Genomic DNA, 21,529 nt, shown 5'->3' with positions numbered 1-21,529 from the left:
TTAATGTTGTACTCCTGATTTCCCAGAACATTAACCTAAAAAGTTTGCTTTTTATGCAACAATTAACTTAAGTATCTGAATGGCAAGATTATCCTGAGGAAATCACATTGGTGTTAAGGAGTATTATGATTGAAGATGACATTAGAATTTTTCCACTTGATATTCTAGAGCAGTGGCTCTCAACCTCCCTAACGCCGCGACCCTTTAATACAGTTCATGTTGTGGTGACCCCCCAACCATAAAATTATTTTCATTGCTACTTAATAATTGTAAATTTGCTACTGTTATGAATTGGGTGATCCCTGTGAAGGGGCCTTTGACCAGCCGCAACCCACAGGTTGAGAACTGCTGTTTTAGAGGCTCACAAGCTGTTTGTTGGAATACGCTTATGAGACTGAACAATTCATCTGTACTATTTCATGAGTTAACAGTAACAATCTTCAAACTGAAATTAAAAAATGTTTGAATAGAAAGGAACCAAAATAAAAAAGAAAGGAACAGAATTAAGAAAACAAAGAGATTGGAACTACTGAAAAAATAGAAAAAAGTACTGGACATTAAGAACTTAAAGATAGGCAGGGAGAAGGGTGTAGTGACCAAACAACACCATAGACAGGGGAACAACCAGGGAATTAAGCCAACATCTAGGAGGTTGTAGAGATCCTGTAGGTATGAGTGCAACACCAGTCTGAGAGGAAGTACTAAGAGGTGGAAGAAGGGGGAACGTGATGGTGGGGCAGGGGGAACCAAAAAGAAACAGGAAAGCTCTAGAGGTATTATGTTAATACATTAATCCAAAAAAAGAGGTATTGGCCTATGTACATATAGTTATAAGGCAATACACTGAGGCTGCGGATGGGCCTTGGGGCTCAGTTCATACCCTCCTTCATTACAAGAACACTTTGTTCTAACAAAATGGCATTCTGTGATGCCTACTCCGCTACCACGACACGATGGCCGAAGACAAAATGGGTGCATAAGCAGATGTGAAGACAGTGGATGGTGCCCAGCTATTAAAAGATAATAGTGTCTGAGGTCTTAAAGGCTTAAGGTTAAACAAGCGGCCATGCAACAGCGAAGCAACAAGACCACATGTAAAAGCACACCAGCTGGTGTGATCATGAGCTGTCATCAGGACTGGGTAATAGGCATCAGAAAATTCATAACAAACAACAAACATGTTGGTGAGAATGAGGGGGGTCGGAGCCGAGACCCAAAGCCCATCTGTAGACAATGGAACATCCCCCCACAGAGGGGTCGCAGGGAAGGGATGAGTCAATCAGGGTGCAGTAGAGCACCGATGGATCACGCAATATACCTCTGGTTCCTTGAGGTTTCTTCACGCCCCACTATCATGATCCCAGTGCTGCTTCCCACTCTAGACTGGACCAGAGCATGCACACAGGGATAGGCAAGAGAAAACTCACAACACATGGAACCCAAAACAGGAATGACAACAGTGATACCAAAAGGGTAGGGAGAAGGGAGGGAGAGGTAGAGAGGATGGGGATACGGATTTCAATGAATAGCACATAACCACACCCTCACCTCCAGGGGGAAAAACAACAGAAACCAGAGGGGTAGAGAGACAGCAGTCGGTGTGAGATATGAAAATAACAATCTATAATCTACCAAGGGGCCACAAGGGGGGGGCGGCACGGAGGGAAATAAAGAGGAGCTGATCCCAAGGGCTCAATAGAAAGTAAATGCCTAGAAAAGAACAATGGCATTATATGTACTAATATGACGATACAATTGATGTATGGATTGTCACAAGAGTTGTAAGAGCCCCCATAAAATGATCTTAAAAAAAAAAAAGAACTTAAAGATGATGAAGGACAAATAGTGTTCATTTTAAAAAAGCAAACAGTGGATGTTATTAATTCTATTTTCTGTGACCTTCAAAGTTACAAGGATTAGCATGGATAGAAATAACAATGCCATGATGGGCAGGCTGCAATTTCTGAAATTTAGTTGCAGTAAAAGCTGACCTCTTACCTAGCCTCAGAAGCACACCTTTCAGTTGATTACAATGTATGAGTACTTTAACAGGGAGGAAGGGAGGGTCAGGCCAATAACTTCATTCTGTGCCCTGATCTGTTTCTCTCAGGGCGTCTGGTTTTCACGCCCCCCTCCAGAGCTGCTTTCCCTCTCAGTGAGGACTCCTCTGTATGACAACTACCAGAAACAAATGCCAAAATGTAACAGAAAAGTTATGTTTCAAATACAGCTATTTTTGCTTTACTTTAACCACTACTTTTAACACAGGGCAAAGTAGGGACCTGAGTTTCAGTTGCGAGTTATTTTAATTACAAAGTCTCTACCAACAATAAGAATTTCTCTCTGGCAAACAGAAAAGTACCCCAACATCTTATGACTTCTAAATACTATCAGATAACGTACTCTGATTGTCTACTACATGCCAGGCATTATTTCTAAGGATTTTACGTGTTTTAAATAATTTCCCACATACATATACCAAAGATATTAGTGAAGGCGTAGATGATTTCTCTTTCAAGTAATTATAATATATACTCATGCATAAGCCGAGTTTTTCAGAACATTTTTAATGCAGTTTTTGTGGTAAAATTAGGTGCCTTGGCTGATACTCGGGTCGGCTTATACTCGAGTATATATATATGGTAGATAAGGAAGTGGGCACAGGTGAAACAAGAGGGCTTGTCTCATACAATTCAGGTCTTGGCTCATTTACTTACTCTGTCAGTCTTACTTCATCTATAAAGCAGTACTAAAGATACATATATCTACCCAGAATTGTCGCAAGGAGCATCAAAAACCCTCCCCAAACCCAAACCAAACAAAAAACCCCAATCCACCACCATCAAATCATGTCCACACAACCAAGACTCAATAAATGCTCATCTCTGTATGACAACAAACAGAGCAACCAAGGCTAAAATGGTAGCATTGCATATTTTAAATATACTACTTTTGTTTTACTTAAAGCAGCATTGAAAGAAGAGAGGGGCAGAACACAGACGTGAGCAGTACGAGCTATTTTAATAGCGAGTCTGTGAAAGTGCACTCTTAGAAAATAACCACCGGCAAGAGTACAGGAGTGCAGACTGACATTTGGCGATCATGACACTTCCATTACCATTAGCTTCAACTTAGCAATTCCCTTTCTGAACTGATTAAGAAAAATGGCAAGCCATGCACAGCAGAAATGCAGCATTCTTGTTAATCAGGTTGAAATCGGAACATCTTTTTCTTCAATTCAGCTGTTTTCGCATCTATCTTAGCATAACAGTCCTCTGCTGTCTTCTCTACGCCTTCATGGTATTTCTCCAAAGCAGATTTTAGGTTGAGAAATATTTCCTAGTGAGAAGATGAGACAGAATAAGAATTATTCCATGCAGTAACCTAAAAACAAGTTACGCAATTTCCAATAGTCTCACTCATATATGTTAATTATACCTTACAGTATAAATGATCTCACACACATACGTACAAGCACTGGCACATAAGAAAAATTCTGCTGCTGAGGAAAAACCAAGCAGACATGATAACGGCTTGGATTTCAAGACATATACAACAAAATTACTCATCATTCGCATGACAAGATTTTAACTTTGGAGCATCTAGGGTCTTAAAGCCTTGAAGTTAAACAATTGGCCCTCTAGCAGAAAAGCAACAAAGCCCACATAGGAGAAGAAGACCAGCCTGTGTTGTCAAGAAGTATAGATGGGATCAGGGATCAGGCATCAGAAAACAAAAAACAAACAATAATATGGATGGGAACAAGGGGGGTAGGCGTGGAGACCCAAAACCCTTGTGTTTCTACTTTTTTACTGAACTTCCACTTTATTAGCATGATGCCCTTCTCTAGACACTGGTTTTTCCTGATAACATGTACAAAGTACATGAGTCTCACCATCCTTCCTTCCGAAGAGCAATCCAAAATATATGTATTGGATCATCTGCATGTGATCGCCAATACCACAATTCAAATATATTAACTCTTCTTTGTACTTCTGTAATCACTGCCCGACATTCCTGTGGATATGCAGGATTGAACGTACCCTGGCTTGGGTCAGGTTCCCGTTCTCCCTCAAGAAGACAGCTTTGCTCGTTAACACTGTTCTAAGCTCATCTGACCAATGCAATATGCTCTGTGATTTTTTGACTGCTGTTCCATGAGCATGAATTATGTGCCCAAGTGAACTGAAATCCCCGACAACTTCAACTTTTCTGTTTATCTTGGTACTGTTGAGGATTGTTATCTTCTTTACGTTGAGGTGTGATCCACACACATGGCTGCCATCGTTGGTCTTCACCCATGAGTGCTTCAAGTCCTCTTTGGTTTCAGCAAGCAAGGTTGTGCCATTTACATATTACAAGTTGTTATTGAGTCTTCCTCTAGTTCTGTTGACGTTATTCTTCATATAATTCACTTTCTTAGATTTGCTCAACTTAGTGAAAGGGCACACCGACACACACTGTTCCTGATTTTCAACCATCCAGTGTCTCCTTGTTCTATTCAAACCATATACTCTTGCTTATGTGCAGGTTCCACAAGAGGACAATAAAGCGCTCTGGGATTCCCACCCTTTGCAATGTTATTCAAAGTTCATTATGATCCATCTACACAGTCCAATATTTTTGCAGTCAATAAAACACAAATAAATATCTTTCTGGTAATCTCTGCTTTCAGTCAAAATCCAGCTGATATCAGCAATCACATTACTTATGTTATCTTCTGAAACTGGCTTGAATTTCCAGTAGTTCCCTGTTGGTGTACTGCTGCAGTCTTTTGTGAATGATCTTCAGGAAATTTTTACTTGCATATGGTATCAGTGATATTGTTTAAAAATGTCCACATTCCATTGGGTTACCCTTCTTTGGAATGGGCACAAAAATGGATCTGTTCCAGCCAGCTGACCAAGTAGCTGTCTTCCAAATTTCTTGATGGAAAGATAAGTTAAAGTCTCCAGCTCTGCATCAGCTTGTTAAAATATTTTAATTTGTATTCCATCAATTACTAGAGCATCGTTCTTTGCCACTGTATTCAGTGCGGCTTTGACCTTTTCAAAACCATTGGTTCTTGACCATATGCTACCTGTTGAAAAGTTGAATGTCAACTAGCTTCTTTTGGAATAGTGACTCACCAGCAGGTGTTCCTTCCATCTTCTTTTATTGCTTCCTGCATCATTCAATATTTTGCTTTTTTACTTTTACAGCCTATATTCCAGATTCTCAGATTATATGTTCACTGATTGACCCAATTAAGTAAAGTGAAAAGGCACAACCCTGACAAGCACTTTTCTTGATTTTAAACTATTAGCTCTAATCACAAATAAATACACGATTTTAATAAGAAGCAGGATTAAAAATGGCCTGAGGCCCTTCTAGCTCTACTCTAGAACTGTAGCAGGCGTAACTGGGTAGTGGAAAGTAAACTAGAACACGCAAAGAAAAGAAAGACTAGGGAACACCAGAAAGCAGTCTCATACATTGGGTAGGTGGACTATGCCATTTTCTTTTCTTTTCTTTCTTCTTTTTCTCCTTGTCTTCTTTGCCAAGTAGCCTTGAGATAATTTTGAGTTTGCATATTTCTGATTTTTAAGGGTACAAGTATTCCTGAGAAGTGGTAAACAATTGTCTACTGTGGCTCTTTTAGAATTAAAAACATGCAGATGAAGGAAGGTAGTGACAGCAACCATTTATGTATATCTTCTAGATATCAGAGGTTTTGTGTTATGACAAGAAAAAGGAGAAAGCAAAAGGTGTCAAGAGATGATCATAAGACAATCTGGCTAGACCAGCGCAATGTACAGTGCTACAGATAGGAGCTCTGGACACAAAGAATCTAGAGCAGAAAACTAGCTCAGGACCAATATTGAGAGAAGCAATACCATGAGGGTAAGGAGAAGGTGGGGGGAAAGGGGGAACTGATCGCATACCACCACCGCTCCACCCCCAGGGGGACGAACAACCGAAACATGGGTGAAAGGAGACAGCGGATGGTATAAAATATGAAAAATAATAAATTATCAAGGGATCACATAGGTGGGAGACCGGGGGAGGGAGGGGGAAAAAAAGAGGAGCTGATACTAAGGGCTTAAGTAAAAAGAAACGTTTTGGAAATGATGATGGCAACATATATACAAATGTGCTTAGATGAATGGACTGTTATGAGCTGTAAGAGCCCCCAATAAAATGATTTACTTAAAAAAGGAGAGATAATCATAAGATTATACATCAAAAAAAAAAAAAAAAGATTATACATCAAACTTCAAAAATTAAGGGAAGAATGGTTAAAAATATATATCAGGAATAAACTGCTTGTTTGAGAATTAATAAAGGAAAGAAATAGGTAAAGATTGACATTTTATTAGCATTTTAAATGATACAAACAGAGATGACTATTCTTATTAAGACTTTGTGATGTGACAAAATAAAAATACTTGAAACTAGCAAAGAATAAAAGAATTAAAGTAATTTTAGGTAACTATGAAGATATTAAGTCCCATGCCATACAGGGAGCATTCTATGCGGTGGCGTTTTCAGGGAAAAATATATGTAACAATGATGTGGAATACTTTTGAGAGGGCATTACTTAAAGTCATTATCCAGTTACATTAACCAAAACCAACAGCAAACTCAGAACCTTCACGGGGCAACAGTATATGACGAGGTGCTTTTATGAGGGGGAAAAGGCAAGTAAGAAAAGAGGTAAAGGACGGTAGAACAAGATATCAATGAAAAAGCAAAGACCCGGTGGAGCCAGCTCGTACTCCAGAGAACTACCCCAAAATCTTCATAAAGAGAGTGATGCCATGTTCATTTTAAACTCATGAGATTAAGTGATAGCAACTTTTTTAACGAACACATACTCACTTGAGATTTCAGTTTTTCCCTTTCAGTGGTATCTTTTAGCTGTTGAATTCCAAACTTAAATTTCTGGATTTCTTGATTAATTGTGACCACTCGCTGATAGACAGCACCTCTTTTTTCTTGAACTTTATTGCAGTCCCTAGGAAAGAAAAACATTAGTTAAATTAGATTCCTTCTTAAGCATCTACAAACACACATACTGAGTCTAATTTTTATTCCAAAGTGGTCATGTGTATTTGCTTAATAAACCTAAAACATTCCTCAAGCTATAAAAACAGATAGATGAAAGCCCCACAGTGTGGTGAGATACTCACATTACGGCATATATGAACTATTTTGTACTTAAAATGGAAATTTTAAGTTACTACTTATTTCTAGTTGAAAACACTCATATACAGTTGGTGGAAATGTGATTCATTCCCACTTTCCTAGAAGACAGTTTGACAAAAACCCCAAATCCATAAGCTCTGCCCTTTTTCTTGTCACGAATGATGCACTCAGATGATCTGTGTGTACCTTGCAGGAGCTGAAGTAACACAGCATTCTAAGGCCCGGATTCTAAACATGCCTTCCTACCAGAATACCATTGAGAAAGAAGACCATACCAATGAAAACACCCCAAAGAAACAAAATTAAAAATTTTCGGAGATTACTTCTTACCTAGATAAGCAAAAACAAGACTTTCCTACAAAACATGTACACTCACTTCTACACACCAGCTGAGCTACAAGACGAAGCAATTCATTCTAATGTACCCTTACACCACTGTCCCTCAAGGACACAGAAAGAAGCATAAACACTTAATTATGCTACTGAATTGGGATTGTGATATGTAGAGGACCCAAACCCCCACAAAACCCAAAAGACCAGCAGCTAAATAAAACATCTCTAAATGTGAACACAGCATTATCACTTTCATAATTAACTCATCTGTTTTAGTCACATAAAGGTGGAATCGCTTTTTAAAATAGTCATTTTTGGCTCGTGGCTGAGAATGGATTAGTTTTTCCTAATTATCTTTTAATACATTAAACCGAGAATGACTTCATACTCAATTACTGTGCGTTTGTACTGATTGATATCCTCATGTTTCTTATTTATTTTGAATTGTACTGTGGCGAGTTTTTCCTTCTTCACAATCATCAGTCTTTTCAATGAGTATTCTTCGGTCTTTAATTTCTTCAGTTCTGATTCTTCACTCTCAATTTGGTCTTCCAAGTTCAGGCACTGTATTTTATGAGAAGTATTTAAAATCAATGCAACTAATTAGTATTTATAAACAAGATTTCCTAGGATGAGCATGATAAAGTATAATTTTAAAATGAGATAAAACGGTTTAAGTCCTGGAAGCCAGGCAGAAGATTACTGACTGAACCAAGGAGACTTTTGAAAACTTATTCTAGGGAATCAGGACTGTGATGTTTTGGGGAAAACAAACAAACACACTAGGAGCATTATGGGCCTTAAGAAACAGCATGCCCCGGTGTGCAGTTTTTAAGTTATTCTATCAGTTTGCCTGGACATTCTAACAGCAAGGACTGAAACACAGAAATGTCATTAGGAAAATGAGCTAAAAGACTAGAGCTAAGTGGAAGTTAGGATCTCAACCAAGGTCCTAGGGAAAAAGAGAAAAGGGTAAAACAGAAAAATTAAAAGCCACATCTCAATCATTTTTTCAGCTCAAGTACTTTCTTTACCTTCTACCCCTCCAAAAGACCCAAACTCACCGCCATGGAGGCAATGCCAACTCGTAGTGACCGACAGGACAGGGCAGAACTGCCCCATGAGCTTTCGAGACTTACTCTTTACCAGCCCCCACGCCCCGCCCGAGAAAAGGCTGGTGGTTTCAAACTGCTGTCCTATTGGATGGCAGCCCAACCAAGGGGTAACCAATATGCCACAGGACTCCTGTTTCCCTCAAGAAAACCCCTAAATACCCAAAAGAAGAGAACCCCCTCAAAACGATATTTTACACAAACGCAATGTTAGGTTAGTATGACGAAGTAAAAGATGGTTTGTAAGCTGCTAGTCTAAGAAACTTTAATAATGTTGGTGGTAGCTCTTGTTCTTCAGGGCAGAGCCTAATCACAAACATTAAAATCTCTTTATAGGACCTACATGCTATGCTGAGTACAAAATTGGAAGTTTATGCTTACTGATTATAAGATAATTTCCAATTATTAGAAAAAACTTACATTCCAATCAACTATGTTAATTAATTTAGCATTCATAGCATCTGAAGATTAGAATGGGTCAATTACTGCTATTTTATAAAGAAAACTGTTTCATCTCTGGCATATTTTTGCTATCTTATACTGCATTATGATCCCGCTCTAGTACGAACAAAAAAATAAAATAAAATCCAAGAAACAATAATAAACTACAACTTAATAAAGACATAAAAATTCCACACAATACAAACCTCCTTTAAGACATTGGCTAGTTTTTCCCTATCATCTGCAAGATCTTGTATTTTCTTTTGATATAACTGCACCTCCAGCTGACACGAAGGCAGACAGTCAACCAAGTCTCGATAAGCTTCGTGTTTTTCCATCACTTCTTGCTATGAAAGAAAAAAAGAAACCCACAGATATTCCGCTTTCTGTAACTGCAGTAATGTCAATTTGTTTGCTCTTAAATAATTTCTGCACTTAATACTGAAAGCTTAAAAGCAAAGAACAATTAAGTTTCTAGATCAGTAACAAAGCACTCCTACCGATAGGTGTCTAAAACACCTATCATATGGCTGCTTAATTGCCAAATTTCCTGGAACAAAAGAAAACTTGCTGTGACTTTTCCAGTGCCTTCCAAAGGTTATTCCTGATGAGATTAAACATGGTCCCACCCCTGATGCTACTCAAGGCACTCCAGGGCAATTTATGCCTCATTTATAGTTTCCCTACGATTCACTGATATGTGGGAATGATCTACTTTTAACTACATCTTTTACAAAGATTAATACCTCTTCTAAACAAACAGATGTGTATCACAAGCACAATCGAAAGATAAATACTTAAACGTTCTTTTTTTATCCCTACTCAAGGTTATACAAATGTTCTCTATCTAAAACTGTTACATTTTTAATTCACAAAGAATTTACTTTTGTGAATAGTGTGAGAGGCACCAGTAAATTCTCCAGGAACTACTCAGCTCTGCTCCTGGGCTTTCATTTTCGTTCTGCTGATCTTTGCCCATTCCTGCATGATAATTCTTAAATATCAGGAACGGCATGGATAACAAATTCAAAGATAAATCAGTGTTTTAAATAACAGTTTAAAACCTTGTCAAGGATTTGATTATACACGTTTACCCCACCCCATCCGGTCTCAATCCATCACCCATAACAAGCCACGTCTAAAAACAAATCACACCATGTCCCTACATCCTGTCTAAACGATGTGCTCTTGCCCATCCAGCACCCTACATAATCTGCTCACTGCCCTTTTCTACATCACTATATTGCGCTGCTCTCTCCATTTACCGTGCCCTGTTCCTTGAACATAACTTGTTCCTAATTACCTCACAAAATCTGCAGACTGTTCCCGCTTCTTCCAATACTCTGCAATATCCAATTTACCCAGGTAACCTTAGCACCCTTTAGTTCTCAACACCAATTTCCACTTCCTTTCCTGGTCCACCTAATTGCTGCGCTGCCAAATTAGGTTCCCATCATCGTGTTATTTCAGAGAAGCCCAGACGTGTTTCATAGAAACATACTCACTGTCATCGAGTCAATGGCAACTCAGAGCGACCCCGCAGGACAGGGAGAGCTGCCCCTGTGGGTTTCCCAGACTGTAACGGTTAATGGGAGTAGAAAGCCCTGTTTTTCTCTGCAGAGTAGCTGGTTGTTTTGAACTGCTGATCTTGTAGCTCGCAGCACAACATGTAACCCCTACACCACCAAGGCACATCATAGTTTATAATTATGCAATTGATTTCAAATTTATAATTACCTTTCTGTCTTATAAGAAAGACACTAAATCTCAAAGAGGACAGGGTATTTCTGTTTTCATCACAAGATGAAATTCATCAAAAATTTAACATATGATTGAATGTATAACTTAAAATTATATTTCTTTCATCTATATCCATTTTAAAGAAGAACTACAGGTTCAAAATTTAAGGATCAGAAGTACAAATAATTCAGAAATTAGAAAATAATGACTAAACCAGAGTTTGCTAGAAGGAAAGAAAAAACGCAAAACATTATTAAGAAGGAACTAACCCTGGAATTTTTAAGCTTGTGGACGGTATCTTTCATTTTCTCTTTATAATTCTTTAGCTTCTCTGGAGAATCCACAATTTTTGCTTTCAGACTTTCTTGTACTTCTTTCAAAGCAGTCAGGGACAACTTCAGTTCATTCTGTTAAGAAACCACTTTCATTTATTAGATACGACTAATAAACTTGGGGATGCGCCATCCCAAGAATAGAAAATAACAAAGAAATCAGGTTTATGATCCTTATAGTGAGGTAAAGTAAATTCTACCTATATCATTCCCTGGCTTAATAGCTCACATTTGTTTGTAGGTTAGGGATCAAGTTCCTTAGTATGATATTCAAGGTCTTTCATTATTCGGCTCTTACCTTCCTTTCCAGTCTCAGCTCTCATCAGTTCCTTATTAAGATCTAAATTTTGGACAACTGAAGTGCTTTCTCCGTAAGCCAATAAATATGGCCCACCTAGAAAATCATGATCCCACTACTTGGTGTATTTGTAGTCATTGTTGAAAATTCTGTTCCCATTTCCTCTACCTTCCCTCTGCCATCATTATAATGATTGTGCGCACACTATACTGCAATTATGCATGTGTGTCTTTCCTAAGTGACTGCACGCCTTAGCGGTACGGACAGTTATCTTTGTTCTCTCGGAACCAGACACAGTAAGAGCACTCAGCGCTGAATTTCAAGTCAATGCTGTCATTTCATGAATGCAAATGAACATATCTGGGAATTCTCTAAAACCTTCTGTGCTAATCTGGAATTATGCAACAATAAAATCCTATGGACCACTTTCCCAAATGTGTTGATGAAAATGTATATTGATATTGTATTTACACAATCTAGAACTACATATACTGACATGGAAAGGTTTCTAAGCAATATAAAGATATTAATGAAAACAAAACCCATAGCTCAACAGGAACACAAACCCATTTCTACCCAAACAGAACACAATCATGGTACAGTTGTACATATGCAGGGACTGGCAAGGACAGGGGCTAGGGCGGTGCCACCCCTAAAAGGGAGTAGGGTTGTGCAAAAGGGCTTTCCATGCCTGATTCTGTCTATGTTATTTGATATTTCATAACAGACATGTATTACAATGCTGCTTATGTAATTTGCATAATTTTAAACATTTTTTATAGACACTTAGAGGTCAAAACTGAGCAATCTATTCCTGTTATTTTATTCTTACCATTGGTAAATCATCACACTATCTAATCTTTTTTAAAAAATCATTTTATTGGGGCTCTTACAACATTCGCTGCATCGATTGTTTCAACCATATTTGTGCATATGTCGCCATCATCATTTTATAAACGTTTACTTTCTATTTGAGCTCTTGGTATCAGCTCCTCTTCTACTCTATTTTTAATACTCTACAAAATTAGAAATAATTTCCTAATAGTATCAACTTTCATAATTTTTCTTCCCATTTTGAAAAGCCTAAATTGAACTACACCAAACAAGTTCATGAACAATTAAAAATACTGTTGACACAAGGAAAAGGCACACCCTTGTGTTTTACTGGTAGGAATGCCAATTGGTACACCTTTTCAGAAGTCAGTTTCGCAGTGTGGTGAATTTTAAATGGTATTACTTTGGCCAAAGATGAAACAGAGCAAGGTGCACAAATATATATATATATATATATGTAAAATATGGCTTGTGCTTGTAGCCCACACATATACATCCTCATATTGAAGTTTGACAGCAAAAATAATTAGAAATACTATGAAAGTCCATGAATAGGGATTTGAAGGATCTGTATTATAGTTACTATGAGCTGGAATATTATGGCATATATAAAGGGGCTTCCAAAAGTTGGTTAAAAATTCTCAGTACTTTTTAATTCCATTTTCAATGAATTTTTTGAAGCCTTCTCACACATACAGGGGACAATTATATGCTGCCATTAAAATAATGAAGGTTTTTATAGATGTGATGGCTCTCTGTTGCAAAAGGAAAAACACAGATTTGAGAACATTTGTACACTATGATTTATGTAAAATGGCACACGTGTACAAGAGGGATTCAGATGATTCGTGAAAAAAATTGCACCATTGTTTAACTCCATTTTTTCCTTGAACTTTTTGAACCTGCCTGTTATAAATGAATAGAGAAATGTAATCAATGCTACACAGCGAATTGCGTGGTAAAATTCCAGATGATTTTTACTTTGTTTACAATCTAACAGTTTCCAAACTCTTTTAAAAAATAAGTTTTATTGGTATATAATTCACACATCATACAATTTAAGATTTCAGTCATTTAAGAGTTGTCCAATCATCATCACTATTGATTTCAAAACATTTTGGTCTTTCTTGAACTCATTTTTGTAAGCTCGCCCATTTCTTCCCAACCCTGCCATGCCCCTAAGTAATTAATTATCATTAATCTCGTTACTGACTCTATAGCTTGACATCCTAGACTTCATATACAGAAAATCACCTAAAACAAAACCAAAACTCAACAGCAATGACAAAATATAAACGAGAAAAAACCCAATCAAAACGAAATAATGTATTAAGAACTTAAACAACTTTAGAATGGGTCATAAAGGAGATAAAATGATAAGATATTACATTTTATCCTAACCACATCTAGCATAATCCATTTTATAATGCTTTCTATCTGATAGCAATGCTATTAACAACGTTGGGGGTTCACCAGAAGCTTAATCTATGTGGCTTCCCTATAAATGGATTTTGAGCTTTCACTGTCATCCATTCTGCTCTGCAAACCAGGAGTTTGGAATTTAAATTCTGATATGCTTCCTTCTTCCCGATTTGGATTTTATTATTTACAATCTCTGGATCACACAGGCTGGTATGCTTTTTCCTGTTGACTTAGTTATGCCTCACTTAGATGGCTGTTTGTTTTAAGACAAACCTTTAAGAAGTTTCCATACTTTAAAAATGGGTATTTGCTAAAGTTCATTGGGGAAAAAAGTTATTTTCATTTTGGAGGAAAAAAATAAGGGAGAAACATTTGGTGATAACCCCACAGTTAAAATACTCCTCCACATAATCTATTCAAACTTAAATGTTAGCTAAATGAAAAGATGCTTACCAAACCCTTGGTTTTTTCGGCAATATCTGATTTCTTTTGGGAATTTCCTTCTTGAAGCACTACCTAAGGGAAACAGAAAACAATTGTTTTGTAATGATTTAAAAATAATTGAACTACTCAATCCTTTCTTTCTACAAAATAAAGCTAAGAAAAAAGAATAAGAACAGAAATTTTAAAACTTTCTCTAATGCCAAAAGAAATATTTAATTTATTAAATTAATCGCTCAAATTAATTGTACTATTTATGTCTTAACTGGCTAGTAGATCCTTGAAAAAAAAAATCCATATTGAAAAAGAAACTCCTTAAATAACCACGATTACTTCCTAACTGAAATTGTGTATCTATTGGGCACTACACAAAACTCTGAACCCTTAGAGTCCAATCAGACACAGACACCCTAATTTTCTATTCTGTGATAATTTTCCTGAGTAAACAGTCAAAATTGAGTTTCTCAAAAAAAGTAGCTTTAAAAGGAAAGTAATGTGCCCTAATGTTGAAAATATGAACTATCTTGAGTTAGCTGTTTAAGCAACAGCTGAGAGGTTGAGAACTGCACTGTTCTCCTAGAAATGCTCACATATCCTCCGGCTTCGCAGAGGGCATGCTGCCAAGTCAGTGCCCCTCAATGCACAGTTCAGGAGCAGCAGGACGACCCTAGCAAATGCTAAAACATGGGAGTCAACAAGACAGAACATAGCTTTGGCAACGCAACTAAGAGACCGTGGCTGACAAAACTACGTACCCTGTGCAAACTGCATGATAGAATTTAGTAGACTAGTTAGTGATGCTAAGTGGGCTGGACAATATATCCATTTCATTAGTAACTGAAAGCACTGTGCTCTTATCACACCACATGGCCTTCCACACCTACAAAAACAAATTGTTCCTTTCTCTCTTTTTTTTCATTTTAAGATGTTTAACAACAGACTTACTGTTTTTTGATGAAACTGATTCATCAATTGTTGTAATTCCTGAATATCATCTGAAAGTTGTTTAAATTCTTCTTGTTCTTCAACTGGAACAGAACTAAACACAGCAAAGTAAAATAGTATTTACTGAGACCTTAACTTTGAAGGCTAAAATGAAATGCCTACTCTCAAATAGCTGAAGTCCAAGAAGCCATCTCCTTTCATGTTTCTGTATCACCATCCCTCCATGACAGCTTTACAACAGAAAAGCTGTCCTCTATTCCACAGGGAAAACAAGATCAGAAGAGTGTTTCCATTTCTACCCCCAAATCTATGGGCTACTCATGGGCGTACACCCCAATCCTTTCTGAAAGCACTCCCAATAAAATAAAGGGGCATCCCTTCTGGCAAGTGCTAATTTCTCCACCTTTGCTCTGGTTCTCCTCTCCCATGGCTCAATCCGGTGTGGTCCATTTCTCCCACTCTTCCCGCCCTTCCTATCAGCATGTACACACATTCAGGTCTCTACATATGAATGTTCTCAACATTAGTTTTTGTCTACTGCTATCCATCACATGTTAATTTCATTTTTCTGGTAGTGGGTGCAATGCAGGGCCCTGGTGGTATGGTGGGTCATATGCTGGGCTGCTAACTGCAAGGTCATCAGTTCAGACCCCCGGCACTTCTCCCACAGGGGTAGTGCTGGTCAATCCAATAGGGTTGCTAAGGAGTCAAATGGCCTTGAGGGCAGTGATTTTTTCTGAGTATAATCACTTTTCCATATTTTTTAATAGTTTTCTGTAGTTCTGTTTATAGCTGTTGCTTATTTTTCTATTATCTTTTTTCGTATTATTAGTTTGCAAGAGCTTTTTGTATATTAAAAATATTACATGGGCCTTCCTATTAGTTATTAATGCTTGATTGCATCTGTTTCAAATAACCTCTCTCATAATGACATTTTTCTTTCGATTTGATTCACGGTGTTTTTTTACCATGACAAATTTTACTATCCCTCTCTTGCCCCACTCTTTTCAGCTTACTGTTGTCTCTAAAGTTAATTTTTGCCAAAGTCAGGTTAGAAAAAATTAAAGATATCTACAAATTAGAGGGATTTAAAAAAAACCTTCTACCTAAAATCATTACATATAAGGCAAGAAGTAATATTTCTTCATTCTTTTTCCTAATGGATCAAACAAAAAGCGGTAAAATGTTTATCAGAAGGAACCGATCAGAAGGAAAGACAAGCGGTTCAGCAGCTAGTTACTGCTCACCTAGATTAAGGTAAGGATTGTCTGATAGAATGTAAGACAGCAGTTAGTGGCTTTAAATAAGGCAGGCTGACTCATTAACACTAAGAAAAAAGTGAAAGGATATATATTATATAATTAAGGTTAGGAGGGGAAAAAGCTAAACTAGTTTTCCTTTCAAAAAGACAACTTGAAAGATTCTACAATCCAGTAAGGAAGATGAGAGACTAAAAGTGGACTGGAGGGTCAAAATAATATTATTCACAATTGCATTTTGAAATTACATTTATTTGTAAATCTCCCACTTACTCAAGCTTCTCCAATTTCATTAATGCCTCTTGGTGTGCAGTGTTTAACTGTTGCATTTTGTCCACAGAAGATTTCTATGAAAACAATTTGAATAATCTGTTAATATTTTCAAACAGAATCAGTCATGTGCTAAAAAAAAATCTACCAGCATAATTACAAAATGTTCCTTCACTCTACAGATTTCACCTTGACCAATACAAAATTTAACATAACATTAGATATTCATGAGAAGTAAATCAGGAATTTACTTACTTAATCACCACAAATGTTGCAGTCTTATCAGTCATGAGCTCTCCTAGGTGCTGGGAGTCTCCAAGGCTAACTACTCTCTACACTTAAGACTAAAAGCAGTCTCCAAAGAGACAGAGACACTAATAAGGCAAAATCAAATCCACTGCCCACAAGTCAATTCTGACTCATAGCAACCCAAAAGGTACAGCAGACCGGCTCTGTAGGGTTTCAGAAAGGGTTAACCTTTCCCCTGAGGAATGGCTGGTGGGTTTGAACCATTGACCTTTCAGTTGGTGGACCAGCTCTTAATCGACTGCAGCACCCGGGCTCCTGATTTAAATGAATTAAAATCTATAAAACAAATTGTTACAGTACTGAGAACAAAGAAAAGTGACAACCAAACTCAACTGTGTGAAGGATTTCCAGAGGTCAGGGGACAGTCTGAGCTATGGTAAAAACAGAAATCAAGCAGAACACGAGGAACTTCAAAAAGTTTACAGAAAAATTCCTTTCTTTTTTTTCCCACCCATGAACTTTTCAAAGCACCCGCAGTGTATGCATGTGCAGGTATGAGCTTTGGAGCATGTATCTTATTTAGGGGACACAAGACAAGCATGACGGTGCAAGGAAGTAGTTCTCTATACACGTCAGGGTACCTGCAGCCTAATGTTTTCTGATTGGTGATGCTCTGGTGCTTTTCTGGATTATGAGAGTAAACTGAAGATAAACGGGACAAATCAGGCACAGGACTCATAATCTTTCTAAACTCTCTACCTTTTTGAAGGCTAGAAAATATTTTTTCTTCCTGGTTAAAATGACGGCCTCGAAACCAAATTATAGAATGCAGTTTTAGGCATGCACAATGAAGAACAAGGGAACAAAAACAGCCCAGGCAGGCCGTTATCTAAATGGCAAACACAACCCTTAAGTATCAGCTATTTAAAGAACACTACGGTGTGTGTGTGCAAACATCGAAGCACAGAAAATATTTTCTTCCAAACACAGGAAAGGGTCCTCCATTACAAAGTTAAACTAGAAACCTTATCTCTCCCCCATTACCAAATAACAAAGAATATCTCATTCTGAACTGTGTTCTCCAGTATATACAAAGCAAATTCACATAAATATAAAATTGATTCTAAAGGCCATACACAACAATTTGATAACCATTAACAAATGTTCAAAAGAAATTTATAGTTTATACAAATTATTACCGATCTGGTTTGTGACCTAAAAATGTATTTGCATCTTACATATTGCCAAAGGAACTCCATGTATTTCTCACGGCATGCTTCTCTGAAGTGAATGAAGTTGATAATGCCACTTAAAAACCGACATGTCCGTTTTGCTTCTGAAATACAAGACAAGACTTCTTAAGTTGTTTGAAATGTAATGTAAAACAGAAAATTCATCATCCCACCATGTGATCTGCTTATACTACATATAATTAAAACTGTATGTATACAATAATTAGCCAGTGTGCAGAAAATATTGTGTAACTTATGTATCAGTTATTATTTTTGCATTTACATAATAACTAAGAAATAAAGCCGACCAGGATTTTCACTTTTGGTCATCAAGGAATCTATGGACCACATTTAACATTCTCAACAAAAGACATGATCCAACAGGAGGCAGACATGAGAAAAGTGACACAAATGGGTTGAGTCATGACTGCTACAGTTCACTGCTGTAAAGTGTATTCAAGTTACAAGCTGATGTGCAGTTATTTTACAACTAGATTTGCAAGGAGAATGCACAGCTTAGAGGTATTGCTGAGTCAAACAAAATTAGAAGCCCCAAATTTAGAGAGACCAAGGCAACTAGAATTTATAAAACTGAGTACTAAAGAGGGGAGAACAAGGAAGAAGAGCTCTGAAGATAACTGAGGGGTCCCCTCAAGTTTTCAACTGAATACTAATCAATGCAAGAATGTGTGAGAAAATCACCAGAGGAGGAAAAAGAAATATTTAAAATGATACCCCAAATATCCAACACCCAAAAATGTAAAATCTACCATGTTTGACAACCAGTAAAACTGACTCGGCAGGTCCAAAAGCCCAGCTAAACTCACTGTTACCAAGTTGATTTCATGCACAGAATGTCCCATAGGATTTCCAAGGCTGTACATCTTTCCCAGAAGCCAACAGCCACATCTTTTTTCCTACAAAGCAGCTGGTGGGTACCAACTGCCAATCTTTAAGCTGGCAACCAAGTATTTTAACTACCATACCACAAAGGCTCCTATGCATGTACACAAACAGGAAAATATTCATAACAGAGAAAAATCAACAAATAGAAACATATTCAAATACAACATAGATAATAGGATTAAGGTCCCTTGATGCTGTGGTGCTAAGTGTTGGACAGCAATCTGCATGGTCAGAAGTTCAAAAATCACCAGCAGCTCCTTGGAAGAAAGACTGTGCTTTCTACTTCCATAAACAGTTACAGCCTCAAAATGAGTCAGCATTGATTTGATGGCAGTGAGTTTGGTTTTTAACAGATTTAGATGGTAAGAATGTGCAATCAGCCTTTTAAAATACAGGTAGTCTCCAACTTACAACACATTCCAGTTATGGCAACTACTTATACTTTTTTGTTTCTGGGACATCACATCTTATCATTCGGAAAGGATGTTGCATACATATAACTTGCGGGTGTTATTCTCATGCCTACCTCCAAGAGAAAATAAAGATCTGGTTTACTTAGATACTGATAATAAAAGGCAGTAATAATGAAAAGAAAGAAAAATGGAAAGGTATTCAACTTATACTAGAATCAACTACACCAGAACCTACTTACAAGGGAGTCATTGGAATGGAACCCTGGTACAGCAGGGACGACCTGTACGCTCCACTTGTTCCAAGAAGCAAGGAGGACATAACCACAACGAGGAGAGAAAGAGGAAAAAAGGCCACAATCAAGGTATGGTACTGAACAGTAAGATATGTGAATGGGATTTATACTAAATGGGATTTACAGAAAATCAGAATTCTGGAAGAAAAGATTAGTGAAGTTAAAGACAGAGCAATAAAATCTACGTAAAATCAACAGAATCTATCCTGGGCTACGGGACATTATTAAGCAGCATAGCAAATGTGCAAGATAACAAATGTGTGACTGGAGTCCCATAAAAAGAAGAACAAGGGAAGAACAATAATAGACATCTCCCCAGAAGCAATGTTAAGTTAAAAGACTTGGAACAATATCTTTAAAGCACTGAAGGACAGACTTCTACACCCAACCAAAACACCTTTCGAAAATGAGGAAATAAAACCTTTTACCAACACTGTAAGAAGGCTAAATAAAATCCTGCAGTGATAAAGAAAACCATGCCACATAGGAATTTGGAATCTATGTAAAAGAATGTGAATAAAAATCACCAAACAAAACCAAACTTGCTGCCGTGCAGTCAGAGCTGACTCAGTGACCCCCTGTGGGTTTCCACGACGCTAATTGTTAAGGGAGTAGAAGGTCCAGACTTTCTCCCCGAGCTGCTGGCAGTTTCAAACCGCAGACCATGCGGACAGCAGCCCAAGGCATAGCCACTACACCACCAGGGCTCCCGTTATAATATGTAGAAAGGTAAAATTCATGAGTACAATAACACAAAGCTCAAGAGCAGGAAAGTACAAGTATATTATACTCTTAATGATAAAAGGATAAAAGCTTTCCCTCGTAGATCTCCCTCAGTAAACAACATTAATAACGCCTCGTCTCATTTCAACTCAAAATTATACTGAAAGCTCTAGCCAGTGCAGAAGAAAAAAGAAATAACAAGCACTTTATAACGGAGCTCTGGCAACATAATGGTTAGCCCTGTGCCGCCAACCACAAGGTCATCACTCAAACCAACCAGCCACTCTACAGGAGAAAGATGAGGCTTTCTGCTCCTATAACGAACGATTCACAGCCTGGGAACTATAAAGTTCTACTCGACCCTACAGAATCATTATGAGTCAGAATCAAATTGATGGCAAGGAGTTTCATTTGGGTTATACGGGAAAAGAAAAATTTGGCTCTCAAACAAATGATGCAGCAAATCCTAAGTAATCGCCCAAACAGCCTTTAGATTGAAGCAGGTCACAGGATACAAGGCCAACAGACAGCCGTTGGTTACTCTACTAACAGGAGCCCTGTGGAACAATCATTGATTACACATTGTGGTTAGGAATTGGGCCAGTTCTTAGCTCCTTGGGTGGGTGGGGGTTGGTGCAAGGAGAGAGGCAGGGCTTTCTACTCCTATAAACAATTACAGCTATCTCAACGAGGCAGTTCTACCCTGTTCTATAGGCTTGCTGAGTTGGCATCAGCTCAGTGGCAGACTACCACAGTCCAGTGGTGAGAAGACTGGAGCACTGGTCCACTACCAATAAACCAGTGCTTTGGACCTGGTGGAGGCACTATGGAGCAGGTCTACTAAGAACATATGGAGTTGCCGGGAGTTGAACGTGACTCAACAGCAACCGACTAGAAATTCACAAAAAGTATTCAGAAATGTAAACTAAAAAATGTTACAATAGGATTTTTTAAAAGACCTTAGGGCAAGATATGACAAAATACCCATTTATAAACTATTAAGGGCTCATGAGGGAGGGGGGACGGGGGAGGGAGGGGAAAAATGAGGACCTAATGTCGGGGGTTTAAGTGGAGAGAAAATGTTTTGAGAAACGATGT

General features: G+C 37.8%; 1 protein-coding gene across 1 annotated transcript in view; it reads right to left on the bottom strand.

The window, feature by feature from the left end:
* Nucleotides 1–3,002: 3,002 nt before the first annotated feature.
* Nucleotides 3,003–21,529, bottom strand: part of NUF2 (NUF2 component of NDC80 kinetochore complex) — a 38,736-nt gene continuing 20,209 nt past the window's right edge. Inside the window, exons 6-14 of the mRNA XM_004706767.4 lie at nt 18,103–18,200; nt 16,619–16,692; nt 15,087–15,180; nt 14,154–14,216; nt 11,084–11,221; nt 9,281–9,421; nt 7,910–8,085; nt 6,862–6,997; nt 3,003–3,339 (exon numbers count right to left, since the gene is read on the bottom strand). Of these exons, the coding sequence (XP_004706824.1) occupies nt 3,202–3,339; nt 6,862–6,997; nt 7,910–8,085; nt 9,281–9,421; nt 11,084–11,221; nt 14,154–14,216; nt 15,087–15,180; nt 16,619–16,692; nt 18,103–18,200 (1,058 nt within the window). The 3' untranslated portion in view covers nt 3,003–3,201. The remainder of the gene's footprint in view (nt 3,340–6,861; nt 6,998–7,909; nt 8,086–9,280; nt 9,422–11,083; nt 11,222–14,153; nt 14,217–15,086; nt 15,181–16,618; nt 16,693–18,102; nt 18,201–21,529) is intronic.

Source organism: Echinops telfairi, unplaced genomic scaffold (assembly GCF_000313985.2).
Source record: "Echinops telfairi isolate 266 unplaced genomic scaffold, ASM31398v2 ScPeMD7_7424;HRSCAF=8462, whole genome shotgun sequence".
Lineage (NCBI taxonomy): Eukaryota > Metazoa > Chordata > Mammalia > Afrosoricida > Tenrecidae > Echinops > Echinops telfairi.
Note: the sequence above shows the minus strand (reverse complement) of the source record. Positions and strands in the feature narration are given on the sequence as shown.